Here is a 17,547-nt window from a genome sequence, read left to right on the forward strand (position 1 = left end):
TATGTATGCGAATTCAGGGTCGGCGAACGCGCGCGGCCGCCACCGGAGGTGATGGCGAGCTCCGGGATGGAACCTGCTCCGGAGCCGCAGCCCGGAGCCCCCAGCAAGTGCACTGCGCGGCATCCACTAAATATTAAAGCTAAAATTTAAGGCTATACTTTCAAACGTGCGAACCTCACCTACAACGTACAATTTGATCTGATCCAAGCCCTCGATTCCCAGCAATCGAGACAAGGCGGCTGAACAAAAAGATGTACATTTCTATCTAGTCTTTATCTGTTTCTGTGCGCCAGTCTGCCCTTGGTGCATTGTATGATCAGTGGGTTTTACATGGCACAGTGGGAGGATGAACTCTTCCCCTGTAACTTCATTTTATTTTTTTATTTCCCTTTGGGATATATATATATATATGTATATTATTATTATTATTTTTTAATTTGTTTGTTTTTTTGTTTGTTTATTTATTTTTTTGCGGGGGGAGGGGGGGGGTATTAAAGCCCACAGCTTTATTCTGCCATTAGTAGGCCTAATGCCTGCTCTGGCCGCACCGGGTCCGAGCTTGGCTACGCATTGCAGATCCTCTCTACCGGCTCTGTTTGGTCGGTGGATTTAAAAATTGATGTGTTGTGATCTCAGGCTTAGCAGGAGCCCTCAGTAGGTCCAGGCCTACTTTAATGCCAGAAGGCCAAAAGTACTACTACCTCTTCTGTGCAATGTCACTGACTGGATCCGAGGTGTGATTCATGAGCCGCAGGTTGATACACCTTGCGTGTCAGCTCGGTGAAAGATATGCACCTTGGATTTATAGCCCGTATCGACGTTATCACATGACATCTCACCGTGGGTGAGCCTCTACAAATAATGAAGGCAGGTGCAAATTGCCACTGGCTATATTGGTTTTGCCTGGCAGTCTCAAATGTTGAATGCCTGAATGTATAGTTTCCTTTTAGTGGCACACCCAGCTTCGATTCGTCACAACCTCCTGCAGTGAACAATGGTCCATAGGAAAGATTAAAGAGCCCTAAAATAATGGTGAGGCATAAAGATTAAAAGTAAAAATGCAAAGGGCTTAACAATCAGCATGCCATGGTGCTGCAACTAAGTATGCATGGCCTCCTTTGTGGTAAAATAACTTAATTTTCTCTCTTACACCAATTAAGTGTGTGTGTCTGTGTGTGTGTGTGTGTGTGTGTGTGTGTGTGTGTGTGTGTGTGTGTGTGTGTGTGACATGCTTTTTGCATGTTTAGATAGTGCACCTGCTGACCTCCAGGCCCTTATCAGCCATTGGAAATGTGAAATACACATCTTGACGTAGACTTATTTTTAGGTGTAAAGGTCAATGATGCTTATGCTGTTTTATTTGTGCCTGCGATGAGTTTGTTGAGGTTTTGTGATCGGATGTATTTATATAATTGTTCACATATCTACGTGCCTATCAGTGAGTTGAAGCAGCTCTCAGTGCTAATGTGTTGAGCCCGTATGATCCAAAATGCTCCCTCAAACTTTCACACACCCTCTGGCTTTACCTTAGCGGTGGTTTGGTATTCTGGTGTCATGTAATTGCCATAAAGAGCAGACCGAGGAAGAGCTTTAGTGTGTTCCCGATGAATCTGACCGTTTATTTTTTTTTTCGTCAAGGCACCAGGTAACAGTCAGTGTTATCTGCCCGCACAAACAATCCTGAATTACAACACTGGACACCAATAAACAAACGATGCAATTTCTGAAAGCTACATAGAATTGCTGAAATCTCTTATCTGCAGGCGGTGTGCAGTGGTGACTGAACGTTATCTACTTCCTTTTCTGTTAGCGTGAGCCGCTGTGAGACATCTCCATCTTCCTCCGAGTCAAACATTAGCTGAGGCCTGAGATGCATTGGCTTTTTTTCCTTTTCTCTCCCGGCCTAGACAAAGGAACACGGCTGCTTGGAAATGTGCTTGCCTCATTCATCATCAAATCAACAAACTCTGGTTGAACAAATTGAGCCCCCGTCTTTGTGTGAAGGGGAGTTAAAATATGCATGCTGTTCACAAGGTTAGGATTAAGTACATTCCATCGATCATGTGCAAGGGCCTTGTAAGCAGTCTTAGCTCTTGGTATTACATTTATGATGAATATGTACATTGACCCTTTTAGGAATATCCATAACATGTATTGCTTAGATCACAAATCGGACAAAGAACAATATATTTTGTCTGCCTGTATAAACTGAATAGAAAGTGGTTCTGTTGACTGGTGTTGACCTCAAAAGACAGGATCATTACATTAAAGATCACAGGTTGGCTATTTTTCAACCCAGAAATGGTTGGTTCCTGTCATTTAGAAATGTTCATACGACCACTTCGGCTAGCACCACCAGTATAAAGCTACAGCAGAGCTGTAAGTTTCTCAGTATTTAAGAGTTCAGTAAGGTAGTGCTTGGTTTCAAGGCCTGGGTTGAAAAATAGCAAACATATCCTTCAACCACACGATAAACCCTGATCAAATGTCATTTGTTATCTCTAATTTGAATGATGCCCAGACTTGCCAGATTTATTTTTGTTTAAGCAACAAAGAACACTTTGGATGTATGCAGTGGGGTACACAATCCCATGATTTTCACTGTTATCGTACAGTAAAGCTAAACCATGTAGCTGGATCCTCACAGCTTACAATACTAAGTCCCTGTAACCTGTGCATTCCATCGTTCAGCTCAGATACGTGAGTCAGTTTACAGGCACGTTTTTCTTCATGAATATCAATAGTTCAAATATCAACAGTGTGATGACCAAAGACAGGATAGTGGCAAGAAAGATAGCCAGGATCTTTATTTCAAAGTTATACAGTCCGGGGATTGAGGCCTAGTTTTGGCCTGGACTATTTCTGTTCAGATGGAAAATGATAAGTTAAAATGTCACCTATCCAAATGTTATCATATTTTTTTTTAATTAAAATGTAAAAATTGTTATTCAACATTCATAACTATCTTGTCACAACATGATTCATGTCGGAAACTCCGTCAATCAACCGAGAGGACTTTGTTTACTGAAACCCGGCATTGATAATACATTGGCTTTATAACTGAATACCTCTTCAGTGGCTTATCACACGAGCTGGGTATTGGAACACGATACCATTAAGGTATCGATTGAAATAACCCAATACCAAGTACTACACACTTCTCCAATTAAACAATACCTCCATTCAATCTTTTTTGTACCCAGATCTAGAAAAAAAACACTTTGTATGGTTTTGCTCGCAGCTAATCACCGCAAGCGTTCTTTGATTTAATGTGACGTGTGATTGGCTCACTACGGCAGCAGCAGCTACAACAGTCTGTTAAAGGATAGGTTTACAAATGTTCAAGCCAGTCTTAAAACAACAGGTGTCATGAACAGTGAAAGAGGTTTTCCTCGCTGTAATCATTCCTCCTGCACAGGCTATTTGTTTAAAATTACACTGCCCAAATATCTCATTGTACAGTTAGTTAATTATTATTCAACACTTATTTAACACTTTCAAAATGTATCCGTGTAAAAATCATTTGGATGGCGAGGAGTGGTGGCATTTTACGCAACTGTATGCTTCCATTCACATGATGGTATAGTAGGAAAAGAAAGGTATCGCATTCAGTACTCTATTGTTATCATAGCGTTTATACCCTTTATACCAAGCCCTACGTATTACATTGCAATTTTGAGAAGGCGACATATTACCAATCAATCTCACGGTCATTAATAATAGGCTAGTTTACTTACCCTACATAGAGGCTCTGTCTCTCAAAGTTAACGCTTGAATTGTGCCCTTATCTATTCATAGAATTCATGATGGAACAAAGAGCTTCTAGGACTTCAGTTCTGGGCTTGAGGTTTGAGTTAGGACATCACAATGTGGTCACTGTTAGAAAGATCACAACTCAAGCCCCTCAAGAATGTGTACATGAGATAATCCCCCAGAAAGTCCCAAGATGTTGCAGCATTTTCGCCTGTGTAATGGGCCACTTACATGCCTGAGAAACAGGCCCCAAGACAACTGGTTTCTATTGAGGGGCGGGGATGACTTCCCTCTCATTGGTCCCTTCAGCAGTAGAATGGAGGCAGTGACCCATCCAGAATGGGTCATTCGATTGTGAATATTAAGTTGTGCTTCTCCTTCAGTCAGCTGGCTGGCTTTCCTGCAGCAGAGCATCTTGGGTTCACATGGGCCCATCGTCCTTAATGATGAAATATAGAATTTGATTTGGATACATATTACATAAGGATAGAATAAGGATAGGATAGGATAGGATAGGATAAAGATGCTCAAAGGGGTATTTTAAGCCCCTTTCACCCATGCAGCCATTCCCAGCAATGTTCTGTAACCGTACCTGCATGACAATGGGAGCAGGGATGGAAATTCCGGTAAATCTGTTCCGGTAATTTCCCACCTCCAGACCTAGTAACATTTCTGGGAAAGTGCAGGTACAGTTGTGTTGTGAATGGAAGCAGTAACATTGCCAGAATGAGCCCGTGAAGTAGAGGTGGAGCTGAATCTGAAAATGGTATCGGCAAAGTACAAATTGTGGGTTTTTGTAAATATTTATTTTGTACAAATATTAAAAATATATATTTGTTTTCAGGAAGAAAAAAAACATTCTGAAAAGGGGCGAGTCCGAACCGTAGCACTTGGTTGCAAAGACGAGAAACTGAAACACGTCCTGTCTCTACAGAGACAGGTCTTTATATTCTTAAATTTTTATATTTTCTTCTTCTTAAAAATGCCACTTAGACCCTAGATGTGTCTTTTACACCCGGGAAGGTCTGGCGTCGTTCTGCAAAATAATAAGCCATGTGCTTCTGTACTATGTTAAACAAGTTAACAAATAAGGTTAACTATGATTTCAAGAAACATTCCAAACAATAATTATAATTTAATTAATCTACTCTGAGGTAAATGTATCTTTCTTCAGAAGTCCATTGTTCACACTTAATCTTCCAGTGTTTCTCAAAAAAAGAGCAGCACATGGCTAATTATTATGCAGAATGACTTCATCCGACCTTTCTGGGTGCAATGGGACATTTTTTGGACTATTGGGATTTCGGAATAAGGGGTGTCGGAACAATGGCCAGTCACCCTGTCTGCACCAGCTGCACCGGAGCGTGGAGCCACAGAGGGAGTGAACAGACTGGTAGAACGGGTGGAGAACATTCTTTCTCCGGAGCCAGAGAGTGTAATACAGGTTGAAAATGATCGCACTGATTTAATTACATTGGGATCGGCCTCACTGGAGGGAAGAGTCCGTCCGGGAGCGGCAGGGAGACGGGAAGGGAAGCCCTGCTCTCTGAGAGCCAGGAAAAAAATGTAACCGGTTGAGATTGTACATCCGTTGCTGACATCGATTGTCCAAATGAGCACATCACCACTGGAGTGGGCTGTCGCTTGCCCAATCTATTCCGGCATTATCATGGCTTATGTGAAAAGGCGCAAGATAGAAATGTTCCTGAATGTATGAATAGTGAAAATCACTAGCGGTGCCGGAAAGGTTTTCCCAGTAATTTACTGGGAACTATGTGAGAAAGAGGCTATAGATTCATTAAGTAAAATGTGTACAGGAACTTAAAGGAAATTCAAATCTGTCAGAACTTATTCCTGGAACTCTATTACTTAAGAACATTTTAAATATATTATGCAGTAGATCAGTCATAACACAAAAAAGAGAATCTTTTTCTCTTTTATAATCTTTTAATTAATGGCCAATGACTGAGATTGTCATTATTTCACTGCCCTGAAAGAGTGTTGTACAACGTCAAAAATACTTGACTAATTCATTGAAGCCCATAATGAAGATCTGCGGTTGGTCTGTGGTTAAGAGGAGCCTAGCCCCAGAGAGCTTTATTATTTGAAGTAGAAATATGGCCTTGTAAAGCTTGTGGCATTTGTGTGCACGGAGATCAGGTGGCTCACTGAACAGGTTACAAAAACGACATTACCTGCAGTCTGAGAGCCACAGGTCATCTACACTGAGGTCCTGTGCAGAGACTCTCACTCCCTCACTTTCACTGGCCCTTTTGTGCCATTTACACAGAGAGGTGATTGAGTCGCATTCAACGCTCTGTGCCTCCCAACCCCCACTTCATAGGAAACGCCCAGCCCTGTGTTGGAGGGTAGGCTGGCCTACGCTGGGCTGGGTCGGTTTGGTTGTGATTGCGCAAAGGACAAACAAACGTTGTTGCTTGGCAGGGTGGCTTAGAAGCTCTCCTGTGTGCGGCGGGTGTTTAGAAAGCGGGGGCCCTGAGGTCTGGCAATTCCTTAAGGGTCTTCAAGGCCTCCTGGAACAGTCGACACTCTGTGGCAGAGACGGCTTGCCTTAACGGGCACGGGATGTTGCAAGGCAAGGCAAACAGAGGCGTGTGTCTAGCGTGTCAGTCAGACCACAAGCAGATAGTCCATTGATTTCTTCCTGGTGCATGGAATTAAGGGAACCGCTCATCTGCTCAATGGATGTCGCTCCTTGGATCTGAATTTGTATGCATCAATTACCCTTACATTTTTGTTCCCCTTTTGCGGCCTGTTTTGTTTTTGTGCATGACATCTTTTGGTGTTTGGTTTGCAAGTGGCTTTGTGAACCACTTTGAATTTATAGTGTGTGAGCGTTTATTCAGTCTACACCTAATTACTAAATATTTGACCTGCCTAGAACTCCAGACTTCAACCACAGCATACATTTAAAAGTGGATTGGTTAGAGTTAAACGATGCAGAATCTGCGATCCACTCCATAATTAACCTGCACAAAAGTTGTTTTTTTATCGCAGTTTTTTGAAAACGTGACCTTCTGTCCCTACAAACGGGAGAAGCATTGATTGAATATCCAGTTAGATTTCACATTCCGGTGAAAATGTTTTTTCTTTCTTTTTTTTTATCTGTATTTTCTTGATAACTGTTATGCTTTTTTTCCAGCTAATACAAAAGATGAGCCCGAATCAACAATGCAAAGCTGCACCATGTGCCTCAGGCGCACACTCCTGGCAGTGCCTCTAAATATTACACAACAAGCCCTGCAAGGCTCCCAGACATCAGGATTCAGTGCGGTGCTGCGTCTATCTGTGCTGTGTTTCTCTGGTTAGCTCAGGCTGATCCGCACGATGTGAACAGGCCAGCGTTATCTGGTACGCAGCAATGAAGGTTGTTGCTGGCCACATGCAGACTGCTTGGCAACCGCTGGAGAAACAGAGAACAAAGCGTCATTCTCCCTTGTATCTTGAAGATCACAGCTTAACAAGGGAATAGATCGAGGCAATTGTGATAGGAGGCGAGATTATGGTCTAGGCACTAGACTAGATAACATCTGGGATTCTGGTTATCCTAACATGGAGCTATAGCGGAAATGTTGTTTAAGAATGCATTACAGCAAAGTGATCCAGTTTTCTAAACGTATTAGTCAGTTTTAGCTGCTTGGGTTTCATATCAACACGTTCATTGCTCAAATATATGTCTATATGAGGGAAGAGGCTTTATGTTTCCTATGCTTTATATAAAATAAAAATATATGAAACTGCCAGTTTTCGTACTTATCATAGCCATCAGTATCTTGTATTTGCATTAAATGATAGGTTCCTTTTCTTTTTTAAGGCTTAAACATTTGCCCCATTGGCTTGAATTTAATCACCGTGAGAAGCCGCAGCAGAGCGGTGAGTTCCTCAGTTGTAAATCGCTCAGTGACTTTGCGCTACGAGTAGTTGTAAATGATAGTAACCAACATGGCCAGCAAGGCCTGCGGTTGAAAAATGGTGAACCTGTCCTTTAGTGTAGCCCAGCTCTATATCGGAGCAGCGCGTGTAAGCAGACATCCCATTGAATCACAGGATTAACAGGACCTATTGTTGCCTTGTAATTCTCAGGAAGTTTTTTAGCAGGGTTGGTGGGTCAAACTGTAAAGGATAGGTTTCAATGGGGAGAGCATGGCTGCCATTAATTGCCATTTTTATTGTGAACTGGTCAACATTTTGCTCAGGGTGCTGTAAAGAACGGAACCTGCATTTAATTGCCATCACAGTTGAATTGGTTTGTACTTACCTTACTGTGATATCCTATTCATGTTTAAGAGATGAGCGTTGTGTCAAGGCCTTTCGACGAGAGCCCAAATTCACACAGCGTTGCGTGGTCAATTTTAGAGCACAGCAGTGGAGCTGATGGTGGATTTAACACAGACGCCCTACGTAACTTCTTTGTGCAGTAAGGCTTTGTTAAAGGCCATGACATTTGAACTGGACCACGTAACCTTCTCATTTCTTCAATTCCTCAATCGGGCTTGGCTGGGTATTGTTTAAAGCGTTTAAATACCAGTAATGAAGGTTATTGTGGGTTTTTTTTTTAATAGAAATTAAATTAACCTTTTACTTTAATAAAGTTAAAGGTCATATACTGATTTTCATCAAAACTATTTTAGCGCTTAACAAAATACATGGAGCATGAACATGAAAAATTGATTCTTTAGTTGGAAACCTTTTTAGTGTAATTTTTACCTCACCAGTGCTAAACAAGAGTGAACTACCTGCTGACTATACCATGGACATTTGGCATTGAATGCGAGATCGTCTTTTATTACTCAAGCATCACTGACGTTTAATGACATAAAAGCAGTGAATTTCGAGACGAGAGTGAGGCTGAGGGCTGATCTGTAGATGGGTTACCGCAGCCTCGGCACGAGGATTATCCTCTCCCAGCCGCCCCACGAGTCAGCCACGTTTCACATTCAGTAAGCCCCGCATCAACTTCAAAACGCTTACTCAGTTCGTTTGTCCCCTGTTTATTTATTCAATTGGATTTCTTTATTGACCAACAAAGGTGAGGAGTCCAGCCTTGAGGAGAGATGTTTGTTGAGTCTGCGCTTGCCGGGATTGCGTTGCGCCCTGAGTTATTCTCATAGCATTTATTGTCCATAGACAGCGCACGCTGGATAGGTTACCAGGATACCTCAGCACCCTGTTGTTACAGCCTCCAATTTTATTTCTTAAGTCTTGCAAGTCGCTTGACCTTGTGAGTGAATGAAACGGGTGCATCCCATTATGGGATTAAATGTCAGCAGCTCTACATGCTGTGTAACAGGATTGCATGGAATACCAGGTACAGTGTTGCCAGGCTGTGAGGGAGTCCGGTGGCCCACCATCTGTGGATAGCACACGCCTCTGTGTTTGCTTTTTCCCACCCGTTCCAATGTGTCATAGGCTCTTATAGCCGCTTTCTCTTAAAGTGTTAATTCATGAGATTATGGTGTTAGTTTATCCATATTTATTTAGCTAGTACTTTCTAAGAAACAGCCAATCAATGTATTTGCATTATCCATATGCTCCTGTATATTCTGTTTCGGTTGTTGATGGTGGCGGCGTCCGCCTTTCCCAGCAAGAATGCAAAGATTGAGCACGCACAATAATGAAAGGAAGCCACATTGAATTTGATCAAGCTGGTTTGGGATAGTAAACTATCTGTATCGATGAACATTCACAAAATAACAGCACCTTCGGATAAAACATATTCCCACTACCTCAAGTGACCTTTGATAAAGTCACCTTAAAGTGAAGACGAGGGTAAACCGGTATGTTGGAAAGACAAGTTGTGGTTATGAATGGAATTCTGGAACTTGTAGTGTAATCCCCCCCAACAGAGATGATTTTATGGATGGCCATTCAATGACGCTTTCGAGTACCCGCCTATTTATACGCTTATTTGACTACTCATCACCTTGTAAGTAGTAAAAAAAAAAAAGATAGTTAGAGCTGGGTTGATAATGGTAAACATGATTTCATATGACACTGATATTATTACTGACGATGATATTTGACAGTGTTCTGGTTTTCTCTACAAATTACCTGTGAAGCAGAACCGTAGCTTTTCACACCTGGCCCTTGTTTCTTTTTTTTTGTTTTTTTTTGTTATAAAAAAGTTGATGTTTAACTTGTCTGGTCCCTCAGCCAGTAATAGAGATTGCAGTTGAATAGCCATGGTGCCCGCATTCGCATTGTTAGCATGGACTACTCTGTAATGGCGGGCCACCAAAGAACGCTTTCCCATCAAAATGTGTTCAGATAAGTAACCTCATTAAAATCCACACTCGCATATCACATTGCAAATGATCTCAAATTGTCTGTGCAAGTCCTATCTCTTTACCACATACTGTCATTTGAGCACTCATCAGTCTGCACTGCGCCGCTGATAAGAAACATTTAATGGTTGTAATGAACATTGCAATTTCATTGTAATGATTCACTAATTCAACAGTTCAACTCGCAGGGGTGCATTGTAATGTTATTCAGTCGAAAAAAAAAATAAAAAAAATCACAGTACTTTGATTCCCTTTGTTCCAGATATGCAAAACTTAACATCCAAATGCACACACATGCTTTTATTTTTTATTATCAGTTGCAAACAAAAAAGTTTTTTCCGCCATTTTTTTATGGAAATGAAATGCGGTGGACATATTTTTTTACATTAAAAATTGAACATGCATATTTACTTGCATAACGATGACCTACTTGGATTTAACCTCTTTGGGTTCAGACAGCGTGTCGGGATTACATGTATTTCCTCTTCCATACTGGATTGAGCAACATGTGACACACATTCATATCTGCTGTTATGATCTTGAGGAAATATCAGGTCATATTTAACTGTATTTAGAATCCAGAGCATAATTATCATTTGTGTAGAAAGTATTCTTATGTATTTTTGTAAAATGGCATGTATTTGTCTCGGAGAAGTGCCATGTTTTTTAGTTTTTTTTAACAAATGAAAACATGAAGTGGGCTCAACCATTCAATTGTTTTATTGTAATTGTGAAGAGAATGTTCAAAAACCTGTTGCTGTACATTCACCAATCCACCTCGTCAAAATGTCTTTATTAAAATGAAGTTGATTCTGACCTTTTTTTTTACATCTCTTTCACAGATTGTAGATTGCTTCAATGCAAGTGAAGGTTAAGGTCTCCCCTGCTAGCGCTTTCATCTCGAAGACTGATAGACTCCAGGTCATAATTGGAGGATGAGTGTGCACTGCATAAAAATAATTTGTTTCTCTAATGAAATTCAAGTAAGGAACCGGCAACGCGCCGCATTATTCACCTGTGGCTAAGCTAGGGCATCGGGCATCTTTCAAATCACACCAGATACTTCAAAGGCCATCTCCAATCTCATTCCCTTTTCTATTAAAGCACGCTCCTCCCCCAGAAAGCTAGACACTTCCTGATAACAATACTAATACATGCATTAGCATCCCTTTTTAAAAAGATCGACCGGCGCATAGAAGGAATATTGGATAATAAATACTAATTCCCCATCAAATCATCAACTTTTGTGTTTTCTCTGAATACCTTCACAGCCGAACAGATGCTCGTCTTGCTCTTCTGACGCGGCAGGGATGATGAAGCTCTCTTCTCACCCAGGCTTTGACGGCAATTTCACAAAGTGCACGCGTGCGTTTCACACTTGGGATTCCATTGCGTTTTAGATTACATTTCACAGTAGGGGTCCGTGAGATCGACGGGCTTCAATTTTTGAGAATGGTCCGGCTCTTCGTTCACTAATTTTCTCGACGGCTCTGGGCTCTGACTCACCTACAGCAGCTGCCTCTCATTTTTTTTCCCCCTGCAGGATAATTGCATAGTGGGAGAGTACCTTCAGAGTCCCTCTGCATATTCATTATTCCATCTGATCACACCATGCGGCCACTAGGTGAGTGGCCAAGTGGAGTATTTGGAGTCATGGAAGTGACACAACAGTGACACAATTACAAAGGAACTGGCAACTGATGGCATCCTTGTGATGCTGGAGCTGTACCAGTCAGCGACGGGGTGCTGCGGGTTGGGCTTGGTGCGACGCCCTTTTAGCGCTGCGGACAAATGGACGGGTCCCATGTGACCTGGCTAACAGTTCCTATGAGAGATTGAGATTGTTGCGAGGCCAAAGCAGATTATTGTAGTAGTCTGGCCTGGCAATCTGTCTAAAGACAAGACACATTAAGGTCACTTGGAGACTTGCAGAAAAGAGAGTTTATTGGGCTTGATCAATTACATGTTAATTTTAAAGGCAATTATTCAATACCTTCATTAAGTTACCACTGTGTAATATTAGCTGGTGTCTATGTAATAGATGAAGACATATGTTAGAGATAGAATGGTGAGTTCCTTTTCTGTATTTATCTCCCATGTCTATAATTATTAAAATGTAAGTTCTTGGTTTTATGTTGGCCTATTGGCTCCCGTTTAGAATGCAAAAAAAAAAGGTCTGGTAAACAGAACCCTGGTGGCAGGGATTATTCATCTATTTGGTGACCACATTCAACTAATTTGGGTGCAAATAGCTTTCAATTAATTTTCAACGAGTGTGTACTGTCATTTACGGAGGGATTGTGTCAATTATGTAATACTGTCTAACATGAGCCTAGTATGTCTTGCTGAAAATGGATTGGGCTGCCAAAATGAAATGTTGGCCTAATCCCTTTTGAATATACAGCCATTGTTATGTTTTTCGGTTCTAGGGTAACAGGAACCTTTATTTTAGTGGTTGTACAGGTCGGTGACTGACATCGCAATGTCAATCATCTCATGTTGGGGACGTTTTTTTGAAACCTTCACTCGAGTTCATTTTGCAGAATGAAATCAATTGTGCTGCCAATATCCGACTTTAAGAGTGAGAATGCTACAGTACCACTAATTGTAAAGCTGTCTGTCACCGTAGAAAGATGTTGCTTGTATGATCAGCATTTCCCAACAGAACGTTAGATTGCAGAGCTTTACATTAGAGAATAGAACCTTCAAAGCAACAAAAAACATTTGATAACAAAGTGTTGTTGAAATAAATGAAAATCACAATGTTGCGTGTTGTCCGAAATATTGAACCAAACGTTTTGTCATTTGACATCACTCGATCGACATTTGTGCTTATGTTTTCACTAATGCAGTTTTGATGTGTTCAAAGGATCACTCAGTGCTTGTACGATTGACAGTTACCTCACTATTTAGTCATTTTATATTCAAGATTCAAGATTCAAGATTCAAGATTTTTATTTGTCACATACATATACATACTTTCATACATATATGCAGTGAAATGTAATGCAACGCACCCGGTGATAGCACGCAATATGTCCTAGGAAAAAAGAAATAAAAGTAAAGAATTCCTTTCTAATAGACCGACTTACTGACTCCTAAAACGTAATACAGTAAGTTGAATACTTATAGAATAAGATAAAAATATATAGAATAAAATACAATAAAAATAAAATGAAATAAAATGGAATAGATAGGGAATATGCCTATGTATGTACAGATATGTGCAATTAAAGTGGCATGTGAATTAAAATGGCATGTGAATGTGAATATCACGTCTTAACAGAGGACACACCAGCATGTTCTTTAACTAGTTTCCACTGTATTTTGTGAGCTACATGCCACATCACATATGATTGGTATGCTCTCAGTGGTAAATCAGTCACAGTTATTACATAATCGCCCAATGGCGACTATTTGAGCTGGCCACGATCATTTTGTAAAATCATTAGATTCCACAATCATATGTTTCCATCCAAATTTCAGGGGGCATTTTCAGTGACAGTGCTTCAACAAACAGAACATCAATAACATGTGTTTCCATCAACCGGGTTGAGGTAAATGAGGTGGCTGTTGTATTATTACAGTATTGCAGCTTATACTACGGCAGTGGCATAAAACAAACAGAGAAAACACGTTTGTACCTCGACTTACTCTGGAGCGGGCGCATTTTGTCTTGTCACCCTCGGATCGCTTCACTCCTCTAATTCAGCCCAAAATTGCGTCGCTCGCTGCAGGTTTTTCTGCCGCCGCCAGCGGGATCCCGGGCTGATCGGAGCGTGACGCTGTAATGAGCCTGGCTGCTGCCCCGCGCATTTTGCGGTGGGGGCCGGGATCCAAAGCTTCATCGTTCCAGTGATAACCTTGTCAAAGCTTGTTCGCCGATAGGGTCTGAGCCGTGTCTGTCTCCGGGTAACATCACCGTGCCTGCTAGGATTTGGCCTCAGCTGCAGCTGCAGGAGCGGCTTAGCGCGTGGATCCTGTCGGGTGTTTTGGACGACCAAACAATGTTACTGTGCTATTGTGCTGTTTCAGGATGTCAAGCCATAAATGGAGCAACTTCATTTTGTGACAGAAAAGCAGTTGATGAATTCTCTGCAGTTTATTGTTAAATGTATTTTATGAGGTTACTGACATCTTTATTTGGGCCTGCCAATACTACCACTACTACTAGTTGAAGTAGTATTACAACTGATACTAGTACTACTACTACTACAGTTGTTAGGATTTTGAGGTGTATATTTGCTATTCGATTAATAAATTGGGCACTAGGTTAATAAAGGGCATACACATTCTTCTTGTGAAATGCATTTCATAGGGTGTTTGTGTGGTGGGGCTGGGTATTAAAATTCAATGTTTTTATGGCACTGACCTCATTGCATTGATATTCAAACATTCTCTGTCATCCGATAGATGCCTCAAATAATACCGAAATAGTTCTTAATATTTCTTCAGCGTCAGTGAGACAAATATGAATATCATTTTCTTATTATTTATTTTAAGCTCGGCAGAGATATTTAAAATACAAGTTTAAAATAATCTGTTAGAGAGTCCTTATGGAAGTCAAGCTGTGTTTAGTGCTACCAGTGATGTTTTTTTAAACTGTACCTACTGTAGCTCTAGTTGGTGTGATAATGGGAGCCAGTTTGGTCTGTCAATGTAGGGAATGACAAAAACAAACAATTGTTGTTGTTGTTTTTTTTTTTTTACAAATGCTGAAGTCGTGTGTAATTGCTATTCGTCGCCACATTATGCTGGCGTGTTTTTAGTGTTCTTGCTGTGAGCCTGCGTCAAAAGTAATTCCTCTTCCATTTTCTGTCAGATGAGCAATGGCTACCTGAATCTAAATCCTACATCTTGCTGGATGATGGAACTAGAAGGAAACTAAATGACAAGGGACACCCGGCTTTGTTTCACTTTAACCAGAAACAAGGGTTTGTTCGCAACATGTGGACGCGGTGAGAGGTGGTAAGTGGTTGTTATTGCTCTCTTTGCTGACGTTGCGCCTCCTCCTCTCCCGCTCTCTCCTGCAGTCAATAAGCACAAGCCGTGGATCGAGACGACGTACCACGGGATCGTGACAGAAAACGATGACAAGGTGCTGCTGGATCCGCCCCTAATCGCCCTGGACAAAGACGCCCCGCTGCGCTACGCAGGTGAGAAAGGCTGACGTTTCCGTGCGTGTGCTGCCCCGCTTCCCTGTCCCTTTAAATACCCATCCTCTTCCAAAACTTGTTCAAGGTTGAAAGCGAAAAACTATTGTCGTATCATGTTAAGCACGTAGATGTACCTGACTCGACATCGAGAACCAGTTTGTTTCGTTTGTGGCGTTCCAGACAGCTCAAGGGAATTGCAGCATAGTTAGGCAGAAATCAGCGTATTTGTGTAATTAGATTACCTACGAGAATTTGTGCAGCGTTCGTACAAGTCAGACATAATACAGCTTTACCCTTTGTTGAAAAAGTGCAAACTCAAAGCCACCCAAAGTGCATTACTTTTTTGACCTAAATGTGAATATTTCATTTTCATTAATGGAGTATAAAGAATTTTGAGCCAGCGTCATAAACTTTTCAATTTTTCCATAAACTCTCTTCTACCTACAGCGTGGAATAATTGTCCTGTGTATGCACTGTAGAAAGCAGGCACATCCTATTAGGAGGCGTGTTCAACATTAGATGTTTTATGACTAGGCTACATACAGCTGGCCCCCATATATAAGCCCTTTTTGATATCTAGATCAATCAATATTCCCTTTAATGTTTTTTTTTCTCCCTTCTAAGCAACAGCACAATTAGAGAGGTCTTTTTTGCCCAGGCAACATTAGGGCCTGGAGCTTTTAATCACATCATGGTCGGCTTTGGCTGAGTTTCAAAGAAGTATGGCATAGGGAATCATTTCCCTCCACCTCATCTTGTGACTTCTGTGATCTTTTGTAGTCCACTCCCTTCCGCTCCTCTTCATACAGAATGCCCATTTTATCACAGATTATTTCAGACAATTAAATATTCTCACGGTTATTTTCTGTGCCCAATGACTAATGGCTCGAAAATAGTCAAAAAACGAAATAATACACAACATTTTATTCTTCACAAAAGTAATGATTGGCACGGAATTTAATTCAAACAATGTGACAATACGGACAAGTAGTTCGAGCCTCAAAAAGAAAAGAAAGTTCAGTGTTCCAGAGATGGTGCAATCAAACACTATTCCCAGAGCTTAGTCCTTCTCCTTTCAGCGGGGGCTCCCTCTCTGATGCGTGGGCCGTCGCGAGTGGACAGTGTGCCTGAAGACGTGGCATCAGGGGTGACTGTGTATTGTGACTGTCAATAAAGTTTCTTTACTGTATTACTGTATGGCTGTACAGCTCGAAGCTTGAGCGCGGATGTGAGCACTGCTTAAATATATTTACAATAAGTGCATGGGTGACAGTACAGTATGTGTGTTGGTGCTTGTGGCTGTGTCTGTGTTAATGTGAGAAGGGTGGAACGGTAACGGTGGAAATCTAAGCCGAGCACGTTTAAAAACCAGCCCCGTGTGCATTTAAAATGTAAAAGTTTCTCATCGGCTTGTGCTCACAGTAGTAAATATGTATTGGCTCTTTAATTATTCATTGCTCTTAACGTGCATCATTGACTGTATTTGTAAAACAACCCTACTTACATCATAGATAACAGTTGAAGTCGTTAGCAGACAAGAGCTTCCAGAAAAGCAGCAGGTGACAAGCGAGAGGAACTGGGAACCTTGGCTAATAAAACGCTGTGGAATTCCCCAAGAGGTGGTCTGAGCCCACCATTAGAGCTGGAATGACCATGGTATGGGGGGCAGGGGCGCAGTTTCCCCGCATGCAATCCTTAATGGGAAATCCATTTCCAATTGTCTATGTGAAAACAACATGGACAGCTACAACCCAAGAGAGGCCCTGACTGGGCTCCCATGCAAGCAGTCAAGCGGAACAGAACAGAACAGAACAGAACAGAACAGAACAGGGTTCTGGTGGAAACTGTCATTGTTTTGGCTTATACAGCTTATATTATTATATAGGGCTGGCCCCCTCCTGCAATGTGTGTTTGCATGGAAAATGAAAGGATAATGTTGAGTCTTAGCCTGTAGTCAGATTGGACATTTTACATGACTGACCATTTCCTGATCATAGCTCATTTTCAATATTGTCTCTACTTTCGCATTTTGGAAAATGAGAACAGTATGGTGAGAAACCTACCGTAAATTGATCTCCCGATCCTGCCGACAATTATGGTAACGTTCATTTTTGTCAAAATTAAATTGATCTCCTGGTTCTGCTGACAATTATGGTTAAAGGCCGACCGATGCCAGATTTTGGGTTCTGGTGCCTAGCCCACCGATTACCGATGTTTTGACCGATATTTTGTCAAAAAGTGCCAGATTCTCTAATCCTCTATATTTGAGGACATTTAACCTATAAGCAAACAAATAAACGCCAGTGTCAACAAACACGGATGGATTTATAAGG

At 41.4% G+C, this 17,547-nt stretch overlaps 1 protein-coding gene across 2 annotated transcripts in view; it reads left to right on the top strand.

Moving 5' to 3' along the window:
- clstn1 (calsyntenin 1) overlaps positions 1-17,547 on the top strand; it is a gene marked incomplete at both ends in the record, with an annotated part of 40,863 nt that overhangs the window by 183 nt on the left and 23,133 nt on the right. For both annotated transcript variants that reach the window (XM_080015710.1, XM_080015711.1), the window contains one exon: positions 15,092-15,214. In XM_080015710.1, coding sequence (XP_079871836.1) covers positions 15,092-15,214 — 123 coding nt within the window. The remainder of the gene's footprint in view (positions 1-15,091; positions 15,215-17,547) is intronic.

The sequence above is a fragment of the Zeus faber genome (genome assembly GCF_960531495.2).
Source record: "Zeus faber genome assembly, chromosome: 15".
NCBI lineage: Eukaryota > Metazoa > Chordata > Actinopteri > Zeiformes > Zeidae > Zeus > Zeus faber.